The following is a 24077-nucleotide window of genomic DNA, read 5'->3' on the forward strand; positions in this document are numbered from 1 at the left end:
TAACAAATATATAATCTTTTAGGGATATTGATCTATATTATGTTTGGCTAGAGAAGATGATATTGGACTGATATTACATGGTTTTTTTCACATTCCTCAGCTTGTGTGTAGCTTCTCCATAATGTGGCTCATCAAATGAGCTCTTGTGATCATTGTTTTCCAATAGCCTTAGAAATGCCTTAGTTCTCCTAAAAACGGATATTTGCACAAAAATTGCATGCATAAATAAAAGCTGATTAATAAACATAAAATACTAGGTGAGACTATTAATGGGATGGTTTGAAGGAGATAGACGATTGCTGACTTTCTCCCTGGGTGGGAGGAATACAAACATTATAAATGTGTAGGCTGCAGTCCTAACAATGCTTACTAATAGGCAAATCCCATTGAAATCAGTGGAGTTTACTTCCATATTGGTTACAGTTGGTTAGATAAATCGTAGTCCCCTAAAACAACGTCAACTTTTATTATTCTGTAGGAAAGAATCTGAAACATTTTTTAAAAAATCTTTGTCCATAATTAGTTATATCCAGCTGTACCCTAATGTACTAGTCTCCATTTTAATCCTACTATTCATGTCATAGAAGATCATGTGAGTGTTTAAGAAAGAGAAACATAAACAGCTGTCAGGTAACAAACTGAAGCATGATTTAAATGTGATACTGGCTGAGGTGAAAATACTTTCCCATTGTACTTTGTCTTCATGGCGATTTGGGATGGCAAAAACAGCCCAGGAAAAGGAAAATGCCTCCACTTGGCCACTCCAACCACAAAGCAAGTCCTGGCTGGTTGTGAGGATTACCACTCTCTAATGGGACAGTCCTGGGTTAGATGAGGAGAGTCTTATCTTGTGTCCAACTACTTCCAGTGAGGAGGCTCCAGTGGAGGGGAGACAGCCCCCAGGCCCATCTGCCCTGTTTGTCATTTTTAAACTGGGCTGATAACTTGTGTAGTTTTGTAGCGGCCTAGTTTCAACAAGATGCTGTGTAAATGCAGAGTTGCTCAGGAAGTGTTTTACTTTGGCAAGTATTGCATCAGGTCTTACTCTACAAACAAGAGGAAAGATATTGTCTTAAATTGAAATTTTAAACAAGGTTTTTACAAAATCAAGCTACTAAAATTATGATTAAAATTATGGTATTTTCTAAGGAAGGTCCTATGCTACACTTACATTTCTTTTTAATAAATGTATGGTTAACTATAGCTCTTAGATCAGTGGCAATAAATCTCTGAGCTCCAGATGTTATGGGAAAACATCTTCCTTATGGGATTCCCAGAGGCATCTGGCTATCACTGTTCGAAACAGAATGCTGGACCAGATGAGCCTGTGGTCCAGTCCAGCAAAGCTTATATTATATTGTCTTTATTCTTCTGCTGAATTACTTCATGGGAGAGACAAGAAAGTACCAGAAACCTGATGCACAGAAGTGAGTGAAAGGCTGCAAGTCACAACTGATTAAAAATAGAAGATTAATGTGACTTTTACAAACTTGTCTGTCTGTCTGTCTGTCTGTCTGTCTGTCTGTCTGTCTGTTTGTTTGTTTGTTTGTAGTCCACTTTCTCACTGAGATCCAAGGCAGATTACTGCAGTGCAAGTGACAATACAATATAATTGACAGCTAGGACATTCACCAAGCAAAGTGTAATAGTGAGAACAGTTAGGACATTCAGGGAAACAGACACAATAGGGAATGGTAGCAGGGAACAAAATTAAACAAGCCTAAAGCCAAGCACTGAAGTTGAAATCTGTCTGAAACAAAGCATAACCAATTTCCATGGCTTGTTCAGCAGTGTGGAAACTCTCCAGTATGCACATATCTATGATAAATAAAATGATGTACTGTTAATCACCAAACAAGAAATAACTTGAGAGCCAGTGCTTGATTCTGTAAACATTATTTTGTGTATATTTTCCACAAGTTGGTGAAGAAAGGATGGTGGAAATGATATAGGAGAAGCTGAGATAATAGGTGACATGTACAAACTTATGGAGGTAGTTTTGGGATACACAACTAAGCTGTGTGCAGTTTTGTGGCCATGGCTGCAATCTGGCTGAAATAATGCATAGCTAATTTCCACTGCTTTAAACAGTTACCATGAACCAAGAGGAAAGGCAGGGTATAAACATTTAAATAAACAAATTATACTTATAAATGATGTCTGAACGTGGTGGTCAACTGGCTGAGGGGAAAAAAACCTGAAGTTGAATCCAGATAAGAAGAAGGTGATGCTGGCTGAAGGGGCTACTGATTTAAATTGGATTGTTCTTTCTGCCATCGGTTATGTGCTGTTTTCGCTTAAGTGATCTGTTAAGAGCTTGGGTTTCTTGCTCAATCCTGATCTCCCATTTGGACAGTCAGGTCCGTGACAGTAAAAAAAAATGTTTCCCCTCCTCAGCTACATCAAGTTAGGAAACTAGCTTATTATTTACAGACACCTAATCTGGTCACACTGGTCCATTTTTCAGTAAACTTGGAGGTAGATTACTGTAATACAGTTTTCATGGTATATGATGACCTGGAAATGGCAACTGTTTGTTATATGTGACTGTCGTGTGGGACGGGTCACGGGACCATGTCACTCCTATTCTGATATCCCTTTACTGGCTGCTGATTAGTTTCTGGGTCCAGTTCAAGGTGTTGGTGCTTGCCTTTGACTTGGAACTGGAAGGACTGCTCTTCCCTGCATGTGGCTGTGTGGCAGCTCCAGTCTTCCTAGTAAAGTCTATTATCAGTTGTCTAAGGCACATTCTGCCATGGACCAGGCTTGGGCTTTTTCAGTGGCTGCTTCATGCCTATATCTAATCCTTAACTCTATGGCTGTATCTGAAGAAGTGAGCTGTGGCTCACAAAAGTTCATACCCTACCACAAATTTTGTTAGTCTTATAGGTGCTACTGGACTCTATGGTAATGTTTATGTATGTAAATATTTATTTATTTGTTTGTTTGTTTATTTTATTTATTTATAGTCCACCTTTCTCACTGTGGCTCAAGGCGGATTACGTAGTGTGAGATTAGTACAATCAGTATCAAGGACATTTCCATACAGTGTCAAGGACATTTCCATACACAATGTCATAGGATTTTACAAAGACATAGCATTAGCAAGGATCCAATACAGAGCTGAAGAATTGCTGAAACAGAACATAATCAATTCTAGGACAGATATTAGATAACATGAAGCACAGGTAGTATATAGGAATACATATTCAAAGCAAGAGATAATATGCAAGGCTATGTATCATGAAGTCTATGGTCCCTAACTCATTAGCGAAGCATCTGAGACCCCCCACACACACACACACAATACTTCCCTCCTATCTAAGTAAAAAGCCTTTTTGAATAATTCAGTTTTGCATCGTTTGCAGAAAACCAGGAGAGTTTGGGCTCTCCTGACCTCCTCAGGCAGGCCGTTCCACAGGGTAGGGGCCACCACAGAGAAAGCCCATGTGTGGATAAACTGGTCTGCCAGATATATCTGGATATACTCAAATAATTCTGAATAGTTATTTTTTGGGTATATATTCAAGCACTCCTCCTGAGCTGAATTGCAATCTCTATTTAGAAGTGCACTTAATTCTAGTTAAACAAGAACACAATCCTTCATGAATAATGCCCCTGAAAGAAACTAATGGTAATAAAGAATTTGTGTCATTTAATGAAAAGACCAATGTGTTGTATAGAGATTAGAATGTCAAATTAGGATCCAGGAAATCCAAGTTTAAATCTTCACTTATGAATCTTCCTGGGTGGCCTTGGGCCAGTCACTAGCTCTCAACCTAACTTACGTCCACAAGGTTGTTGAAAGGATAAAATCGGGAAGGGGGAAGTATACACTAGATAGTATGTGGCTGGAATGGAGGAATGTGGCTGGAATGTGCTTAAGAATGGCTAAGACAAAAAGAGCAACTGTGGACACTGGCCTTGAGCATCATCCTTTTAAGTAAGAACTAGCATGGTTAGAGTTGGACTAGTATTTGGGGGACTCAGGAACAAATCCTCACTGCCATGGAAGCTTGCTGGATGACCTTGGGTCAGTAACACACTCTCAGCCTAACCTATCTCACAGGGGTTTTTATGATGACTAGGATAGCTAGTAAATCTTAAAAGTTGCTACAGTTTAAAATGTTTTGTGGTCTGAAGATTCTCCACTTTGCCCCTTGACATGTCAAGATGGAATCCCGGGGTAGAAGTTACCCCTTTATGGTTTGTAGATGTTCCCAGTAAGAGTTCAACAGAAGATAAAGATTCTCTGGTGTGTACAGAGAGTTTATAATCCCCCCAGGGGGAGTCCATCCCCCCCATTGAGTCTATTCTGGTCTTCCTGCCCCCAAAAGGAAGGATATACGATCTAGCATTTTGGCTTTCCCAGTCTTTCCTCTTTAGGTGTGAAGGTGTCATATTTTGTTCCACTCTGGCCAAGTCCATCTGCATAACTAAGCACAGGAGTAATTTGTGCTTATAATTTAATGATGTTTGATTTATATACCGCCCTTCAGGACAACTTAACACCCACTCAGAGTGGTTTACAAAGTATGTCATTATTATCTCCACAACAAACACACCCCCTGTGTAGTAGGTGGGGCTGAGAGAGCTCCTAGAAGCTGTAACTTTAGACCTGCCCTGACCTAGACAGCCCAGGCAAGCCTGATCTTGTCAGATCCTGGAAGCTTAAGCAGGGTTGGCCTTGATTAGTAATTAAATGGGAGACCTCCAATGAAGACCAGGGTTGCCAAGTTAGAGCGGGACCACAAGTGACGCCTGACACAGGTTGGACACTTGCCAGCTTCCCTCAAGTTTTGATGGGAAATGTAGGCAGCTTGGCGGAATGTTGGACAAGTGACAGTTGAAAAGTCCATTGGACAGCAGTCAGAGAGTCAAGCTGCAAGACCAGGATGCCTACATTTCCCATCAAAACTTGAGGGAAGCTGACTAGTGTCCAACCTGTGTCAGGCATCACTTGTGGTCCCGCTCTTAATCTCTTGCCTTGAAAACCCCAGCAGGGGTCACCATAAGCAGCTATGACTTGATGGCACTTTCTACCCCCCACTTTAGATCTGGGGGGGAAAGATTGCATTCATGACCTGTTTTGTTTTTCCCCTGTTTGGAAATTGTTACATATTTTTTGTCAGCTACTTGCTTTTATTTTTTTTGTAATCAATAACTTTAAACATAAGAAAAAAATCATTTAATGAATTGGGAGTTAAGATAGTGAGTTTACACCCACATAAAACTTGGTACAAATACTAAGGTACAAAGAAAATGGGAGGATTCTTGCTTGGATTTTAATGACAACAACAATGAGATCCCCAAGGCTTCCCCTACACCTCTGGCAGTCTGGAGTAGGTGACCAAGAATGAGGTAGCTTCCTAATCTGGGGATGAGTATTTAAACAGACAAAAAGAAAGGGGCTCATAGAATCACTAGAATCACTCCAGAAGTTGGTGGTGATGATGGTAGTAAAAAGAATTTTAGTTCTGTTGATGGTAAGGTGGATCAAGACTGGAGAAGTGAACTCTGTGTTAAATACCTGACCCAACTGCTTAAATTCCACATCTCCCATGGTAGAACAATATGCCTGGGCAGGGTGGCGGGAAATAGGCCTTCTGCCACAATTACTGCCTGCATTTTGACAATGGGTATAAAATGGAGAAAATGTGTTAAAACAAAGTACATTGGGGAGTGGATTCATTTAATATATTGTCAAAGGCTTTCACGGCCGGAGAACGATGGTTGTTGTGGATTTTCCGGGCTGTATAGCCGTGGTCTTGGCATTGTAGTTCCTGACGTTTCGCCAGCAGCTGTGGCTGGCATCTTCAGAGGTGTAGCACCAAAAGACAGAGATCTCTCAGTTTTCTTCTACTTCTGACTAATTTTATTTCCTTCATGGAATTGCCAGTCATTAAAATCAGTGATGTAACCAGACAACATTACTGATATCACTTTATCAGCCCCAAATAGGAATGTGCTCTGATTAGAAATGCATGGATCTGTAATGTGAAGGCGAGAAGAACAGTATAGTTATGAACATCCAAGGATTTATGAGGAAAGAGTGTTGAAGACTGCATTGCAGAATACTCAAGATGTTTTTCTTTCCTACTTCAAGTATATTTGATGCAGAACTTTAACATAGTGCAACTGTGTGATCTGTGTGTTGTGCTCTATTACAATTAGCTTGTACCCAGAGGCTTTCTGAGTAATTTATTTCAACGTATTATTTCAAAGAAGTGTCAAGTGCAATCAGGACCTAATGAAATTTTATATAAACCATCCGCTGAATGTTCCCTCTAATAAGATGCCTTTGAGGAGAATAGGGAAGCCCCATTTTATATTCCACTGTTTGTGTGTTTGGCTTCATTTTTTTCAGGCTTTTGGGCTTCACAATTCAAAGCACAACAGTTTTTCATAAAATTCTACTTATATTTCACAGAACATATTCTATTCTAGCTGTATTCACAAAAATGATATTTACTGCATTTATAGTCCTGCTTTCTCAAACTCAAAGCAGATTACGCAGTATAAATTGATAAGTCCATATCAAGAGGCATCTAATAAGCATGGTGTAGGTTGATACAGTCAATATAAGGTAACATCTGAAGAGCAATGTACTTGGACTAGGATTACCCAATCTGAGTGATCATAGCATATTAGGCATGATGCAGAATGTGGATATAATGAAAATGGTATTGCATCCACAGAAAACGATGAACAGGTATTGCATCTGCTTACTTCATCCAGTGACCTGACGTGCCTTTGCATATCACAACATCTCAGAGGTGCCTATCATATCATAACATCTAAGAGGCTCCTGTGTGCATCTGATCCTTAGCTTCTTTATCCCACATAGACACTTTCCTGTGCAGGTGAATAGTGTTCCCCCCAAAATATTATCAGTGTAGAAATGTGTTTCTTTGGAGATCAAATTACCTTCAGGTGCAACAACTAGCTATTGGAAAAGAATACCGTCATGCTTAAGAAGGTCATTTGATCTAGGAAAGTGTATGAATCACTCAAGAGGTTGTGGGGAGTGAGGGAGACCATGCACTGTCTTACTGCATGTTTGAGCAAATAGATTCCTTACAATTTATTCATAGTTACTATATGGGTAGCTTTTGGATTTTGTTACGTGTACTGTTAATCTATGAACCACAAACATGTGCTGTACACACAGCAAATATATGTACATGAATGAAATTGTTAGATGTAGGGAGTCGATACCTTTGAAACTGCCACATCTCAAAAAAGACATTGCAGAACTGGGACAAGTACAAAGGAGAGCAACTAGGATGATTAGGGGGTTGGAGTAACTTTCTTACGAGGAAAGCCTGGATAGCCTGGGACTTTTTCTGTCTAGAAAAAAATACAACTAATGGGAGACATGATAGAGCTTTATAAAATTATGCATGGGGTGGAGAAAGTGAGTAGAAGAAACTTTTTCTTCCTCCCCCATAATACTACAACTCTGGTGTACCCAGTGAAATTGTTGGAAAATTGCTCTTTGAAGAGACTTGAGGAAATACTTCTTAACAAGTTATTAAACTGTGGAATTCACTGTCAGGGGAGAGGTAGTGATGTACACAAGGGGATTTGACAGTATACCAGTGCTGGGAGGACCTAAGCCTCTATCCCGTTTGCCCTTCGAGGTAAATGTTTGGTCATTGGTGTATTGTCGAAGGCTTTCATGGCCGGAGAACAATGGTTGTTGTGGATTTTCTGGGCTGTATAGCTGTGGTCTTGGCATTGGTCTTGGCATTGTGCCATGGTGCCATGGTGATACAGCCTGGAAAATCCACAAAAACCATTTGGTCATTGGGTTAAACAATATGTTGGACTAGGACCATAGGTCTGATCCAGAAGGATCTTATGTGAACATTAGTTGAGTAAGATCAGGATGGGTAGCCATGTTAGTCTGTCTGTAGCAGTAGAAAAGAGCAAGAGTCCAGTAGCTCCTATATGGTGTCTGAAGAAGTGAACTGTGACTCATGAAAGCTCATACCCTGCCACAAAAATTAGTTGAGTAAATCTTATTTAATTTCATTTTCTGTTTCATTTTTAAAGAGAGCACAATCTGATGAACTGGAAAAAATAGAAAAACATGGCAAATCAAGCAAGGAAAAGGAGAATGCCAAATCACTGGACAAGCCTGAACAGTAAGGATTCTGTGTAGCACAAATCTGGGCGGGCATTATATTGGCTTGTGGCTTGTATGAGATTTGCTACAGGGAAGAACACTTCCTAATTATGAAGTTCCTACAATGAGAAACGTAAATAACATTTTTCCAATAACTTTTTTATTTAGATTTCTTTATGAGCTGTCACTAATTCCCAACTTCTCAGAACGAGTTTTTTGTATCCTGTTCCAATCAACATTTTCAGAAAGCATTTCCTCTATCCATTGCAAACTTGAATTGCTTCAGAAACTGTGTGAGGTAGGTTCTGGACCATCTGATGTGAGAACTAGATTTGCTGATATTTAATCTTGCTTGTTCAGTAATACTCATATTTCAAAAGTTTTATTTACTTTAAGCACTCATTAAATGTGAAGGATAGCAGTCCTGCTGAATGGAACGCTTTATGATTGTGCTTCAAGATCAAAGCCCGTCTTAAGATTTGGCTTTCAATGCTGAAATATAACATCACAAGTCTGTAGCCAATGCGCATCAAACTCTAGAGAATAATGTACCTTATTCCTGTGCCAAAGCTAAATTGTGTCTCTGTGTAACTGACACTGCCTTCCCTTGAGCATTTTCCAAACAAATACTTCTCTCAATGTGTGCTTGAATATGGGGGGGAGGGGAGATATCCTTTCTGGCAGAATCTCCATTGATCATATCAGAGATTTTGGTAACATTGGCATAAGTTATGGAACAATGGCAAAACATCCTCGAACACAAGTATAATAATGGTGCTCTTTCTTACTTATGCTTCAAGTTCAGTTAGTAGTAGTTTGGAAAAGTTTCTTGAAAAAACTATAAACTTAAGATTGTCAAACACTTCTTTGCAATGAAGTAAAATGGCTTCTCACCTTAAGGTTGTATTTCTTTGTTGAAAAAATATCTCTAGTTATACTCAATATTTGTCCTCACACATTTGCAGAATGAAAAGGGTCCTTTCAGGGGTCTGAATTGTCCTTAACAAGCTCTCTTGCCTGAGCTTTTGACTGGGCTTTTTCATGCCTGCTGAGACACCCATTTGCTGCAGCTTAGGCAACAATTCTTCCTTTCATTGGAGATTCTTTTGTTTGTGATATGATCTTCATCTAATCACAGATTAAATAATTAATGGGATAATGTCGCCATGCCATATAGCCAGTCATATTTGGCTATTTGGTGATGTTACTGTGAGCAAATGAAACCCCCTTCTTCAAAATAAGGTTGCAGAAGGGTACTTTTGTGAACCTTTCTTCCAGCAAAAAATGACCCACTGCAGAGATTTTTCTCAGGATACTACAAAAGGGAGGTGATAGTATTTGTTAATTGTGTCGCAATGAGTGGTGGGGATGAGTAAGAGGGAATGTGCCTGTCACTAGAGTCTCTCTACATGAGTTCTCTTACAAAAGGACACTCAAGTGAAGGGACACAATGTTAGCTGGGAAGGGTAGTTTTAAAAGAAGGCTCTGTCAGTTTCACCTCTTTAGAGCTGGTAGAGCTTGCTCCTCAGAGGGTTTCTTTATTTCATCTTCGCCTCCCGAAGGCTTTGTCAATTTCACCTCCCCTTTGGGGAAGCAAAGATGAAATAAACAAACCCTTTCCACATTGTGTCTCCCTTCATTTAAGAATCCTTGTGTAAGAGGTCTTGTGTAGAGAGACTACACCTTGGCCAGTGTTCCCTATCTTGTTGCATTACACTGGCAATTTGCTTCCCAGTAGTGGGTCATTGTAAGGAACAACAGGCTGGTAGTTCTGGCAAAGCGATCATGCCAAACATTAGAGTTTCAGGGCTTCTATCCATGGCAATTTCAGTTTTCCACAGTTGTCACTGGTTCTGGTTCAGCGCCTGCAGTGGAATGAGGATTAACCTGTAAGTGAAGAGAACAATTCAAGTTGCAGCTTTTCCTGGGTCTCTTTTTTTTCTCTAATGATTTCCAAACAAGAATGGAAATCACATTTTCTACTGGATTAGGCTCTGGGCACCAGACCCTAATCTATCATCCCATTTCTTTTCTCTGAATTAGTCAGCATTCAGAGAGAGAGATTCATCCAGCAAGACATTCTGTAGTCAAGGTGCCAGAATTTGTCTTAGGATGCAAATTTAAAGGTGTTTTGCTGCATAGTTTTCACTGGACAAAAGGAGAAGCTGATTTCTTCTGGATTTCCCCTCATACCATTCAGAATATCATATAAAAACTGATCACATGACTTGTCCAGCTCTATTACCCTCCAAGAGAACCACAGCCCTTTATCCCCAGTCCTCCCCTCCATTAGTGCCCATTTGCCTCTCCTTCCTAAATGGATACAATATAATCTATAGGCCACAGTTTATTGATGGGACTAAAATTTCATAGCTGTAAAACCTAAGCATGTTCTTGAGTGAACAGTGACTAGAGGAGAGGGCATTTTCAAAGTTGTAAACAATGAGTTCAGTCCAGCCATCCACTCATGCATCCCCCCCCCCCTTTCTGACCTTAGGAAAGTTCATTCTGGGGGTCTAGCATAATAGCCATGTGGCTCTGTGGGCTGAAGTGGAATGAGGAGAGCAGGTGAAATTTCTTCTTCCTCCCTTTTCCATCTGGACCTCTGCTGATGGAAGATGCAGAAAAGGCATTTCACCTTCCTCCCATTTCACTGCAGCCTACAGACCTCCACACAACCCTTGGAATCTGAAAAAGGCTGCAAGGGAAGGAGAAAGTGGGGAAATTTGCAACCATTGGCACCTTCCATCAGTGGTTCACTGATCCAACCACTATTTCCTAGGTATTTGTATCATTGGTGATCAGTTATGTTTGCAAGTGTAATGAACTGCAGTTTGGAGATCCTACAAATGTAATTAATTTTCATTAAAGTTTATTATTTAACTATATTACATATTGTAGATCTGGTGTAATGCCAGATTACACGTGATTGTGGACTGCCATGACTGAAAGATCAGAGTTGTTGTCTGGCCTTGTGGGGACAAGGCAGTAAACATCTAAAAGTATGGAAACAGTATGAATTGGAGCCATGACATGTGAGAGGATGGCATCTTTAACCTTCGGGTAGAAAAAAGACAGATACCTGTATTGCCTCTTTCTTTTTTTTTTACCCTGCAAGGCCTCAAAGCAATCCAGTGGGGAGATATTTTTAATCAAGGAAATGGTGGTGGAATTACCCTCCTTTCCTCATCATCATGGCACAGTCCATATCTTTCCTTCTCCAGCAGCTGTTTTTTGTAGCCAAATAGCACAGCAGGAGTTCCAGTCACAGTACTCCAGTGTCATGTGTACTTTGACCCTAAGAGACTGAACTCTGTATCAGGAAATCTATGGTTCAAAGATCACCTTTGCCATGCGCTCAGAAGACAGCCTTAGGCAAGCCATAGCTTCTGCCCATGATCTCTAGACTTGAGAATCACAGTAGTTAACCTACTTTATAGATCGCAGTAATACCACGTACATGAAACACTTGGAACACATAAAAGTGATGATGTTGCAACCTCATTCAATAATCCTAGTATAAATATGATACTTTTAAAAATAATAGTATACATATTTCTAATGGAAAAAATAGAAACGTTTTACTTTTCATTGCAAATTAAATGTGTTTAAATTTGCCTTTTCTTTTTCAGACACTGAAAAGTGGCTCAGGAGTGATGCGGGTTTTAGGTTTGGTCCTTGCCTTTGGAAATTACATGAATGGAGGAAACAGGACACGAGGACAGGCAGATGGTTTTGGATTAGACATACTTCCCAAACTGAAAGATGTCAAGAGTAGTGTAAGTTTAATTTTTTTCAGACTGCTGTAAAATTTTCCTCCAAAGTTTTTCTTAGGCTCTAGATTTAGAGTTTGGAATCAACAATACATACATGTACAGACAGATAATTTGAGGATAGCTTAGCTTGAATTGCTTTTCCACCTTTCATATTTGAGGTAATACATTCATTTCTATGGTTGCTTGTCTCAAGTTTAAATGGGAACAAAGTTTAAATGAGCGTCAATGTGCCCAATAAAGAATTAGAGAAAACACAGGGGTTCTTTTTTCCCATGGCAAACATATAGAATATGAAGAAGATAGGGAGAGTTGTTATTTCAGGATAACAGATCACGCTCCTATGAATGTACTCATGGGCATGATGGTCTGCACTTGTCAGAGAAAGTATTTAAAGAGTAAAATAGTCTTAAGGTTATGATTACTGGAAAAGAATAAAGAAGAACCTAGGGGACAGCATCACATTGCAGATTGCAAAAATTGTAACTGATTTGGCATATGTTACAAGCTTCTTTTCTCCAGGAAGCTACGCATCTTGAGATCTGCTATTAAGCACTACTGATTTCTAATTTGTTAGTAGCGTTGGAATGCCATTATCAAAAGAGGCAATACTGTGGAGCAATGCCTGTCTTTGGTTTCAGAGAACTGTTGTAAAGTGACCTCATTTATGCTTAATTTATCCATCTCAAGGCACTAGATTGAGTATGCTTTAAGTGGACAAAGCATGCAACTCTCTGTATTACAAATCATTAAGAATGGCAGTGAGCTCTAATGGGGGTTTGACGGTCACTTTTGTGAAACCCTTCCCCCTGCAATCTTTCTCAGGATACTATAAAAGCAGTTTCTATTTTTCATGGTTCTGTTTCATATCAAACAGGACATTCTCTTGGATCCTATCACTTTTGAAATCTGAGAAACCAATCAGTGTATACCACGTTCTGGTAGTTAATACCTGCTGTGATTTTGAGGCTGAAAATGGAGCATTCCTCAGCCCTCCTTTGCTTTTTTGCCAGTGGTGGCAGAGACAGTGGGGCTTGTGAGTGATGCTTCCTCTCTTCCAATGTAATGTTCAACATAAACGTTAAGAGGACAATAATGATCCTGATCTTCCACCAGACACAGGCTGTGCACTTACGCATAGGGTTTGCATGCAAAGCCCATGTGGCTAGGATCAACTTATGGTGCAATTGTAGCTATTAAGTGTAAGTAATTAGAGAAGAAAATCTGAGAATATCAAGTAATTAAATTGCATGCATTTGTAAATAATAATATAGAAAAGCCCAAACCACATTTCTTGATGGTTCAGAACATGTTTTTGGGTCACTTATAAAAACTACAGTCTGTCTTTTTCTAAGTTTCCCAGAAAGTAATTTATGTTATAATTGCCACATCAGAATTTTCCCCCAAATGTGTATTACATATTGAATTTTGTATGTTTTGTTCGTTAATGAGCTACGAAACTACAAATTAATTGTGATTTTTTACTTTACAGAATAGAAGTATTTTGAGAATATAATATTTGTTGTGTTCAGTCAGACCAGAGATCCATCTAGGTTTACATTCTTTCTCCCACAGTGGCTAGGGTGAAGTCTCTGAGAAACGTTCAAGTAGGGTGTGACAGAGGAGCCATTTTCTGTTTATCACTAGAATGTAGTAGTGGAAGGTATTCTGCCCAGGAATATGAAGGCTTCATTTTTAGCTATCATGGCTAACATACCTTTTCATGATTGTGCCCATCTCTTTGGGTAGCCATTTATGCTAGTGAATATTGCAACTTCCTATAGTAATGGATTCCATAAATTACTGAAGATGTTTTGTCTTCCCAGTACCTATTACCAACCAATTCATTGAATTACCCTGAATTTTAACACTTCTCTATTAATAAAGTTTTTGGATATGAGCAGTAGCCAGTAGTTTAACTAATAAATATAGTAATTCAGACACTTTATGCATCTCATCTCTCTGATCATTTGCTGCCATTACCCATTACTATCTGAAAATAGATCAAGATAGGTAGCCATATTAGCCTGTCTGTAGCAGTAGAAAAGAGCAAGAGTCTTTTCTATCTGAAAATACTAATAGACAATAAATAAAAGAATTGTAACAGGATGGAAGGAGAAAAAAGAAACCAGAGAAAAGGGTCTTTAATTACGTATGAGACACACACAAAAAGGGAAACTAGATAACCACAGGATTTAAATACAGTGGCATGTTAGAGACCAACAAGATTTTCAAAGCATAAACTTTTGAGAGTCAAAGCTCCCTTTGGTATCTGAAGAAGGAGCTTTGACTCTTGAAAGCTCATACCCTGAAACTCTTCTTGACCTCTAATGCACCGCTGCACTCAAATCTGGCTCCTTTTTGCAGACCAACACAGCTACACGCCAGAAACTAGATAACTTCAGAATCTAAAGTCTTTTGTTCTGCTCACTCCATATGGTTTCTAGTTAATTAACCCTTTTTTGTCCTGTTTTTCTATTTACTGTGTTTTCAGAGCCAGTTTGGCGTAGTGGTTAAGAGCGCGGGACTCTAATCTGGAGAACCAGGTTTGATTCCCCACTCCTCCACTTGAAGCCAGCTGGGTGACCTTGGATCAGTCACAGCTTCTAGGAGCTCTCTCAGCCCCACCCACATCACAGGGTGTTTGTTGTTGTGGAGATAGTAATGACATACTTTGTAAACCGCTCTGAGTGGGTGATAAGTCATCCTGAAGGGTGATATATAAATGTTGTTGTTATTATTATAATTCTTATGTTTAAACATCAGGTTACTTTATTAATTACATAGATGTACACTAGTTTGTCCTCCTCCAATGTCCTTTGAGCCCTCCTTTACCATACTGTTATAATTCTCTCTTTTCCAGGAATAGAAACTACTCTAGTTGAGATTATAAAGATTACAGATATAGTGTGCATGATACAGTATGTGTAAAATTTCCACAGACAGACAAAAAACATAAGCATCATAATTTATTTTTATTCTGCGCAGGACAACAGCAGAAGTCTTCTATCATATATTGTCTCATATTATCTACGTAATTTTGATGAGGTGAGTATTATTTATATATTTTCTTGATTCTTTTTACTGTCATCCAGGAACTCATGGAAGCCAATATGTCATCTGTCTTCCACCCCCATTTTATCTTCACAACAACTCTGTGGGCTAAATTATACTGAAAGAGAAAGAGGATGGCTCAAGATCACCCAGAGAACTTGGTGGCTAAGTGGAGATTTGAAACTGTCCTCCCCTCTCTTGAGATGGAAGAGCATCTTCTGTGTAATTCCAGCTCATTTAATTTTTTTTTCAAATGCACCTTCTGGTGCTGCTTTTCTTAAGGAGGAGAATGGCACGTGAGGAAGGCCTTTTCCCCATTCCATTTTCCTACTGGAAATGGATACCTTGAGCTGCTTTTATTCCTGCTCATGGAAAAAGAATGTGTAGCCATATTTTTGATTGATCACACTATCCTAACTCTATTTTTTTAAAAAAATGTAATTTAGAAAGAGCCCCTTGTGCTCTAGTTGTTTAAGGATGGCAGCATGATTTAGATAATATCTGTATTTGATTAATGTCTGCTGATGGCTTAGATATGCTTTTTTTGGTGAAGATGAAAAACAGTTGGCAAAACACATCAGAAGGGTAGACAAGAGCTTAACCAGTCATCAATATCTTCCCAAACAAGCCATTCCCAATGTACTGACTTGCCATTTAATTGCCTGTGCTATAGTACCACATAGCGAGGACTCCTGCTTCATCTTTTCAAGCACTGCCTATGCTGGAAGGGAGGTGGGTTAAATTCCTTGAGCTGGAAAACCCCCTTCCTGGCCCTGTGAGTCCCCCTCTTTCTTGTAATCTCTTTCTAGAAAAATGGGCTAGCTGCAGCCAGGGGCTACTTCAAAGTTGGCTTGGGGCATGCCTGCTGCCTCAGTAACCAAGGTCTTGCCCCCCTCCCTCTGAGCTCTGGCTCATCAAGCTACTCCATGCCAGCAGCTTCAAGGTCAACTGTCAGAACATTGGCTGATCTCTGTAGGCACTCTTCATTCTTCCAGTGGGCAGATGCAAAGCTAGGTGCTTCTGGGCTCATTGGGGTTTGGTGTCCATCTGGTAAGTGGCTGCTAGACATAGCAGTACTTAGAAAACAACTATGTAAGTGAATTTCTCAATATTAAAAAGGGAAATGACAAGTCCTATCCTTCATAATCTGTGAAGTCTACATTTTTGGCAAAGTTCTGATACTAGTTGGACATCCTTTCCAGGGGGAATTTCTAAATCATTTTTTAGAAATGAGTCTGAGAGAAATCTTGAATCATAACTCTAGTGAACACAATGAGGCAGATAAATTGAGTTGATAGTTTTGTTTCCTAGCCTTGTTTTCCACTGACAGGAAGGCATACCAGGGTGGTGGGGGGGGAGGCTTTTCATAATTACCTGTCCCCACTGCAGATCCCCACATCCTTTGCAGCACAGTTCCTCGGTACCCTCTGGGAGAAAAGTTTCTGAAGGCCCAGTGGGTTACAGCAGGAAGGAGAAGGCGGGAAAGGTCAATGTCTCTTGTTAATTTCTGCCCATACAACTTTGAATTCTTATTTACTACAGTATTGTTATATAAAACTTTTCTGGTTCTCAGCTGGAGAAGCACTCTCTATGGTCATATGGTGTTCAGCTGTATAACTGTAATTTATTGAATTTAAAATTCAGTTCAAAGCTTGATTCATTTTTTTCCCTCTCACCTGATCCTTAGTAAGGAACTGATAAGTGGGTTTGTCTAATATACCTTTGTTTTCAGAGCTCCCCCTTCACATCTTAAATATTTCATCTATTACATTTTATCTTTTCCTTCATCCCAGCAGCTCAGGGTGGCATATACCTCCCTTGTCTGTTTTATTCTCCCAATCCTCTGAAATAGGTTAGGCTGATACAGGGTGGCCCAAGGTCATCCAGTGAGTTTCCAGCTAAGTGGAGCTAAGTGGAGATTTGAATCCCAGTCTCCTTAGCCCAATACTCTAAGACCTAATGGGAGCAACAACAAATGATATCTATGTCACAGGACTTTGTGCCTCAAAGCCAGGCTGTTGGCAGAGTATCTACACAACAATAGTCACGTGAACTGATTAAACAGTAAGGAAAATGTATTTAAGAACTGACATACTTGATAGTAAGGTGGAGAAACAGACTTCTAGCGATCTGGCTGACTGAAAGAGAGAAGTTTAGAGAAGAAGCAGGGTATTACCCTGAGAGTACCAATGATAATCAATAGAAAGAGAGGTGTTGACTTCATGTTCCTATCTGACTAGCCCTTCCTGCCCTCTTCAGGGTCTTCTTTTCTTTCTCTTTGTACACCAGACATTGCTTCTTCCAACACAGGCAGAGCTTCGCCAAAATGAGGCAATGATTTCCTCAGAACCAGTAAAAATTTCTATCATCCTGTCACCTAGTCGATGTTATATGTATTTTGATAGTTATAAATTGTGTTTATATTGAGCTAAATAAGTTTTAAGTTTAGTAGCTTTTTCCTGCTTATAATGGACAACTTTCTTAAAAATAGCTTCTTACATTATTTAAATGACCTGTAGCAATTATAGTAACTAGAGGGTTTTTTTTCAGGATCAATAAAAATCACTGTAGGTTTTTTAAAAACCAAAAAGGTTTCTATTTTAAAAACAAGATCTCATTATCTGAATGGCATTTTCTTGTCAAGATAAAAAAACCTTAAAAAACACAATTCTTAGGGCAAATTAGTGTTCCATGTGAGTACTATTCCTAGTTCTACCTGAACTACAATCCTGCTTTGATATAATATTTGCTTTCCTGTATAGGAGATAAGGAAGCAAGTTCTTATCTTTAATGTTTGAAAATGTTTGTTTTATTTTTCTCTCAGGATGCTGGAAAAGAGCAATGTATCTTCCCTCTTCCAGAGCCACAAGACTTATTTCAGGCTTCTCAACTAAAATTTGAAGAATTTCAAAAGGACCTCCGCAAACTTAAAAAAGACTTGAGAGGTATGTAGTTCCGGATTTGTACAATCACTTGGTATTTGAGATACACACACCAAACAGTCTTGCAAATGAGTATAACATTCAGGCCCAGCAAGCCTAAAGATCAGATTTACCAATCATGTGATGGCAGGAAGCCCAAAAGCCTGGCAGACATACCAAACAAGAGCCCTCCATGAAAATTTCCCCATGAGATGATCACAAAAGTCATGGATGGTGGAAAAAGCAGTCCTACTATAGACTGTACATTTAACAAGATTTGAGGGCTTTTAAATATAATTTATGGGTGCTGTCTGGAGAAAATGAGAATATTGGTAGAGAAGTCATCCTCTAGAAATTAACATGCCACAAAGAGAAAGTTAGTAAAAATATCCATAAACATATTACTCACTCTCCCTCTGAATGCACAATATTTGAGTATACAAAACTTCATAAACTCTTTGAACAAGGTTATTGGTAGAATGAGTGTGAAAATGTTCCTTGACTGAACCTTGTAGGTTACTTGGTCCAATTCTGAAGCCATTCTATAAGAGTGCATTTCCATGGGGAGTTACTCTCGTTTCAGACTATTGAAGTCAAAGGACTTAATTGAAGTAACTCTCCATAGGAATGCACTGTAAATCAACTAGATTCTACATAACCTCCAGTGCAGGCAATTCTTCAGTTCCTGAGCATCTTGAGAAATAATGTGGATAGTGACTAAGAGTTCAAACTGTGAACCAAATTTCAATTCAGATCTTAATTCAGCCGCATATGCTGGTGAGGTAAAGTTTAGATTGACTTAAAGAATCCACATTTCTTTCATTGTCAGACCCACTCTCCCATATTGGGATAAAAGTACTGGCCTGTCTTGCAGAAGAGTTATGATTAGTATTATAATGTATGTGAAATGTTTAGAAAATCCAGCAGTGCTATGTACATTTTCAAAGCCTTGTCCTTTTTTACAATTAGAAGGTAGAGTTTAGCATCTTAGAGCCAAGCTACAAGTGACGCCTGACACAGGTTGGACACTTGTCAGCTTACCTCAAGTTTTGATGGGAAATGTAGGCATCCTGGTCTTACAGCTTGGCTCTCCATTTAATTGAAATTTACAACCCCCCCCACACACACACCCAGCGGAGGGGAAGGGGGGCTCCTGGCAACAGCCCAATGCCTGCACTCCCCTCTCGACCGCATGTTCTCCCTTCCCATAGACTGCTGCTCTGTAAACTTCAATTAAATGGAGAGCCAAGCTGACAAGCGTCCAACCTGTGTCAGGCATCACTTGTGGCTTGGCTCATCATCTTGATCTGTTTAGCTGCATATTCAGCTCTTTGCCCTTTGTAATTGACAGATAAACAACTTTTGCTTTTAATGTGTGAAATAGCTATAATATTCCATCAGTAACCCCACTCCTCACCTATTTATGCTGAACATGTCAACTTCCTTCATCTGTCCCTGATAAAGATCCTTCAGTGGCAACAGCACTAGGTAGAGGCTGATAATCACTGTACTCTCATACAAGTTCTTTCCTCCCTGTCATTGGACATCAAAATGAGTATACCTTCTTAAAGTATTTAGGAAAATATTTAACAAGTTTTAAGTCTGCTCTGCAATCCAGAGGCTTCCTGACCATGCAAAATGATCACAAAAAGGAAGTCTGCTTTGAAAAATAGCCTGACAGATACAAACTGCCTGATCTTGCTTACTCTACTAGTGCTATAAATGGGGAGATTGTGATTAGAAACATAGAAATATAGAGCTAAAAGTTATCTCCAAGGGTCATCTAGCCCGACCACCTGCACAATGCAGGAAATTCACAGGAAAACTCATTCCTGACCCCTTACCATCAGTTATGTCCAATCCGTGAAATAATAACAACTGTTCATTTGTGCACCACTCTTCTGGACAGATGAGTTACCACTCAAAGCAGTGAAAGTCAGTATGGTTATCCCCACAATGCAGCTGGGGAGCTGGGGCTGAGAGGAGTGGCTTACCCAAGGCCACCTACTGAGCTCATGGCAGTAGTGGGATTGCATTGCAGCTCAGTTACTTAACCACTGAACTACACCAGCCCAACCAACCAACCAACCAACCAACCAACCAACCAACCAACCAACCAACCAACCAACCAACCAAACAAACAAACAAACAAACAAACAAACAAACAAACAAACAAACAAACAAACAAACAAACAAACAAACAAACAAACAAACAAATGTAATTATTCTGGCATTGAAGCACTTGCCCAGTGTTAGTGGTGCTTATGCAAAAGACTGATGTGCCACAGGCAGATGTGAGCATTTGTGCAATCTTATATTACGTTACATCAATATCTAGCCCATTAATAGAGAACTTTCTTTTCCCTGTATACTCTCTAAGAATGCAAAGCACTATGGATCAAGTTGTTTCCCTTTGATGCTTTTGATTATATTGTGGTACCTCTTTGTAACCAACCTAACAACCGTTATGTACTCCATGAGGATCACAGAACATCATTCTAATGAGCCAGCTTCAGCTATCCATGCTCTGGATACACTGAACTTAGGCTACTGTAATGCACTCTACATGGGGAGGTCTTTTGAAAACTTCTTAAATTATAGCTGGATCAGAATGCTACATCTTTGATATTATCAAACACATTCCATAGTGATGATATTATGCCTATATTTAATTATCTCTGTTGGCTTTCAGTATGCTTCCAAGTTCATAGTTCTGTTCTTTAAAGCCCTTTCAAACCAGAACATAGGAATAATCTATAAATGAGATCATCTGCTGAAGTCCTGCTCTGAGCACCTCTAACCAAGTGACCTGAGCCAAGTATAGAAAGGGCTGTTTCTGTAGTAATGCCACAACTATGAATAGTCACCCTAATTCAGAGGCAGAAGTCTCCATATTCAGAGACAGTAATCCTTTGAATAGCAGTGCATGGAGGATACTTTGGCTTGTCAATGTGCTTTGAGCACCTGACTGGTCACTGGGTGAAATGGGATGCTGAACAGCACAGCTGCTTTTACATTTTCCCACAAGAGATTTGTGGGTGTATTCCTTGCTATTTATGTGTTAGTGACACTTTTGTTTCACTTGGTTTGTGGTTAAGTTGATATTGGTTAGCTTATCTTGTATATTGATTTTGATCAGTTTCTTTGGTTTTTTTTGTATGTGGGAGGGGTGAAATTTAGTTGACCTATCAATGTATCTAGCTGTCTGTGGTCCCCCCAAGTTCCAAGCTCCTACTTTTGTCCTTCTTGTTGAGGAGAAGTGCATGCCAGCTGGAGCAGTCCTTCCATGCAAGGTAGCTGGAAGAAGTGTAGAACAAGCTTGGGCCTGCCAGCACACTGTCAGAGCCCCAGGGATGCCTAGGAAGGTGTTGAGAGAGTGGGACTACTGCAGCACTTTTAGCAGGGTTTTTTTGTGTGTGTGTGCACCTAAAAATAGAAAACTAATAGGATCCCCCCTCCAATTTCTAGCTACCTTTGGAGTACCCCAGCTGGATGGTTGGAAGGGCGGGGGAATCATTGCTTTTAGCTTGCCTGTTGATGGGTGGGAAGCTTGGGTTCTGTTTATTTTTTTGAAGCCATCAACTGGCAAGCAAAAGCAGTCCGCAATATTTTGTTCTATTTATATTTTATGTGGTTTGTAATTCTGTTTATAGTTGTACTATATAATTTTTATGTGGCTTTTGAGTGTATTGTATTGTATTTGCATTTTTAGGAAATGTTTAATTTTTATTGTTTGTTGTCTTGAACATTTTTGGGAGGCAGGATATGAATGTTAATAAACAATAGTCACAGGCAGCACAAAATACATTGCATATTGCTTCTCACATAAGAAATAATTTTCTTTGTTTTTTTAATATAATTTCAGTTTCCAAACATACAAACATAAATTATATGCTATAATCCTATAAACCTAAAATAAAAACTACATACATACATTTACTTACTTAACTTACTTAACTTAACTTACATTTATGTGCAGGTACTTAACTTACTTACATCTATTTTTAGTATTTCACTTCACTCCAATTTAGAAAAGAGACCAGTAGCACCAGGGCTAGATCGAGGGAGGAGCAGGAGGGGCAGCCTTCCCCCAGCACTGCCAAAGAGGGGGCACTGGGTGCAGCTGACAGCCGCAGGAGAGCTTCATCCCTGGCAGGCCACCACATAGAGCAGGGACCAGGTAGGATGGGGCAGAGTGGAGAGGGGCCGGGTGGTGATGGCACCAAGGCTGGGTAGACCCTGTGCAGACAAGCCTCTCTGCCAGAGTGCTGGGAGCTGGAGGAGGAGGCAGTAATCAGCAAGAGGCCGAGCGGCAAGCCTCTGACCCGTGGCATCAGAAGATGCAGGAGGCGGCAGCAGTAGGTGCATGATCGAGTAGGATGTACTAAAAGGAATGGCAGGATTGCCCATTGGAAATAACAACAACAACATTCAATGTATATACCACCCTTCAGGACAACTTAATGCCCACTCAGAGCAGTTTACAAAGTATGTCATTATTATCCCCACAACAAAACACCCTGTGAGGTGGGTGGGGCTGAGAGAGCTCCAGAGAACTGTCACTAGCCCAAGGTCACCCAGCTGGCTTCAAATGGAGGAGTGGGGAATCAAACCCGGCTCTCCAGATTCCAACATGGGAGAGGCTTGAAGGCCCATTGGAGATAATGGGAGCCACAAATGCCAATTTACTTGCATGGGCTCCATTGAAACACATTACAGCAAAAAAAAAGATGTTGCGAAGAAAATGTGGAATGGATTTTCCAGGAAGGTCTCTGGGCCCAGATAGACTATTCAGAAAATGGAATGACAGGCCTCAGAGCACAATGACAAACTCTGGGAGTAGCAGAATCACACTGGGACTCGAAGGACAGGCCTCAGAGTGGAATGACAGCCCCTAGGAGTATCAGAAGGGCTCTGGAACTGGAATGACAGCCACCGAGAGTAGCAAAAGCTCTCTAGGACAGGAATAACAGGCTCCAGAGTGTAATGATAGGCCCTGGGAGTAGCAGATGGGTTCTGGGACTGAAATGACAGCCCCTAGAGTGCAATGACATCCCCTGGGAGAAGTAGAAGTTTTTTGGGACAGGAATGACAGGCCCCAGAGTAGAATGACAGCCACTGGGAGTAGGAGGAGTGTTCTAGTATGGGATTGACAGGCGCCTGACTGGAATGACGCCCCCTGGGAGAACTAGAAGCACGCTGGGACTAGAATTTCTGGTGCCTGATTGGAATGACAGCCCCCTAGGAGTATCAAAAGGGATCTGGGACTGGAATGACAACCCCTGGGAGTAGCAGAAGCACTCTGGGATTGGAATAACCACCCCTGGGAGTAGCAGAAGCACTTTGGGACTGGAATGACAGCCCCCTGAGTGGAATGACAGCCCTTGGGAGTAGTGGACATGTTCTGAGACTGAAATAACAGGCTTCTGAGTGGAATCACACCCCCTGGGAGTAACAACAGCATTTTGAGACTGTAATGATAGCCCCCTGGGAGTAGCAAAAGCAACTGGCATAAATGCTCAGCATCAACAGCTTAAAGTGTGGAATGGACACGTGCATGGCCACTACATCACCAGGCAACATTTTCCTGGTGCCCACTGAGTGTTTTAAGAAAGAGGGGGGCCATGTGGGACTTCTGCCCAACAAGGCTACTAATGGATGGTGCAGATTTTTAAAATCATTCCTTTGGCAGAAGCTGCTATCACGTTACAAGAACCTTCACTTGTGACTGAAGGTACACTGTGGCCATTCTTTCCTGGTTGGATCACCTGCTGCAGCAGTCATTTTGTGTCCGCAACCACCATGGTGTGTCAGAATTACAAAGAGGCCCACAGACTCAAAAAGCTGAGGACCCCTGAACTATTTATTTGATTATTTTTGTGAGCGTCCCCCTTGATGGGCACTCCCTCCCGTCGCCACGCCGTGGTGCCCTTGCCAGTCAGGCGGGTCCTCTGCCTACAGGCTGCCTCGCTGCAGCGGGTGCGGGTCGCTGGCTGACTGGGTTTAGGGGGGGTTGCCTCTCTCTTGGCCTCAGAGGGGATTGGCAGGCAGGGGGCAGGCCCCTGACATTTCCAGTCCCTTGGGAGTACCAGCCTTTACTGCAGGACTGGCCTTCCCTTGCTCTCCTCCCCGGCCAGAGGTCTTCCACCCCCCTTTACACCTGCAGCCTCCCTTCTGCTGCCCTCCCTCCATCCTAAG

General features: G+C 40.6%; 1 protein-coding gene across 1 annotated transcript in view; it reads left to right on the forward strand.

Moving 5' to 3' along the window:
* FMN2 (formin 2) overlaps window positions 1–24077 on the forward strand; it is a 354893-nt gene that overhangs the window by 235421 nt on the left and 95395 nt on the right. The window contains exons 10-14 of the mRNA XM_054972122.1: window positions 8059–8150; window positions 8300–8429; window positions 11764–11910; window positions 14893–14952; window positions 17783–17903. Coding sequence (XP_054828097.1) covers window positions 8059–8150; window positions 8300–8429; window positions 11764–11910; window positions 14893–14952; window positions 17783–17903 — 550 coding nt within the window. The remainder of the gene's footprint in view (window positions 1–8058; window positions 8151–8299; window positions 8430–11763; window positions 11911–14892; window positions 14953–17782; window positions 17904–24077) is intronic.

This window comes from Eublepharis macularius, chromosome 1 (assembly GCF_028583425.1).
Source record: "Eublepharis macularius isolate TG4126 chromosome 1, MPM_Emac_v1.0, whole genome shotgun sequence".
Classification (NCBI taxonomy): domain Eukaryota; kingdom Metazoa; phylum Chordata; class Lepidosauria; order Squamata; family Eublepharidae; genus Eublepharis; species Eublepharis macularius.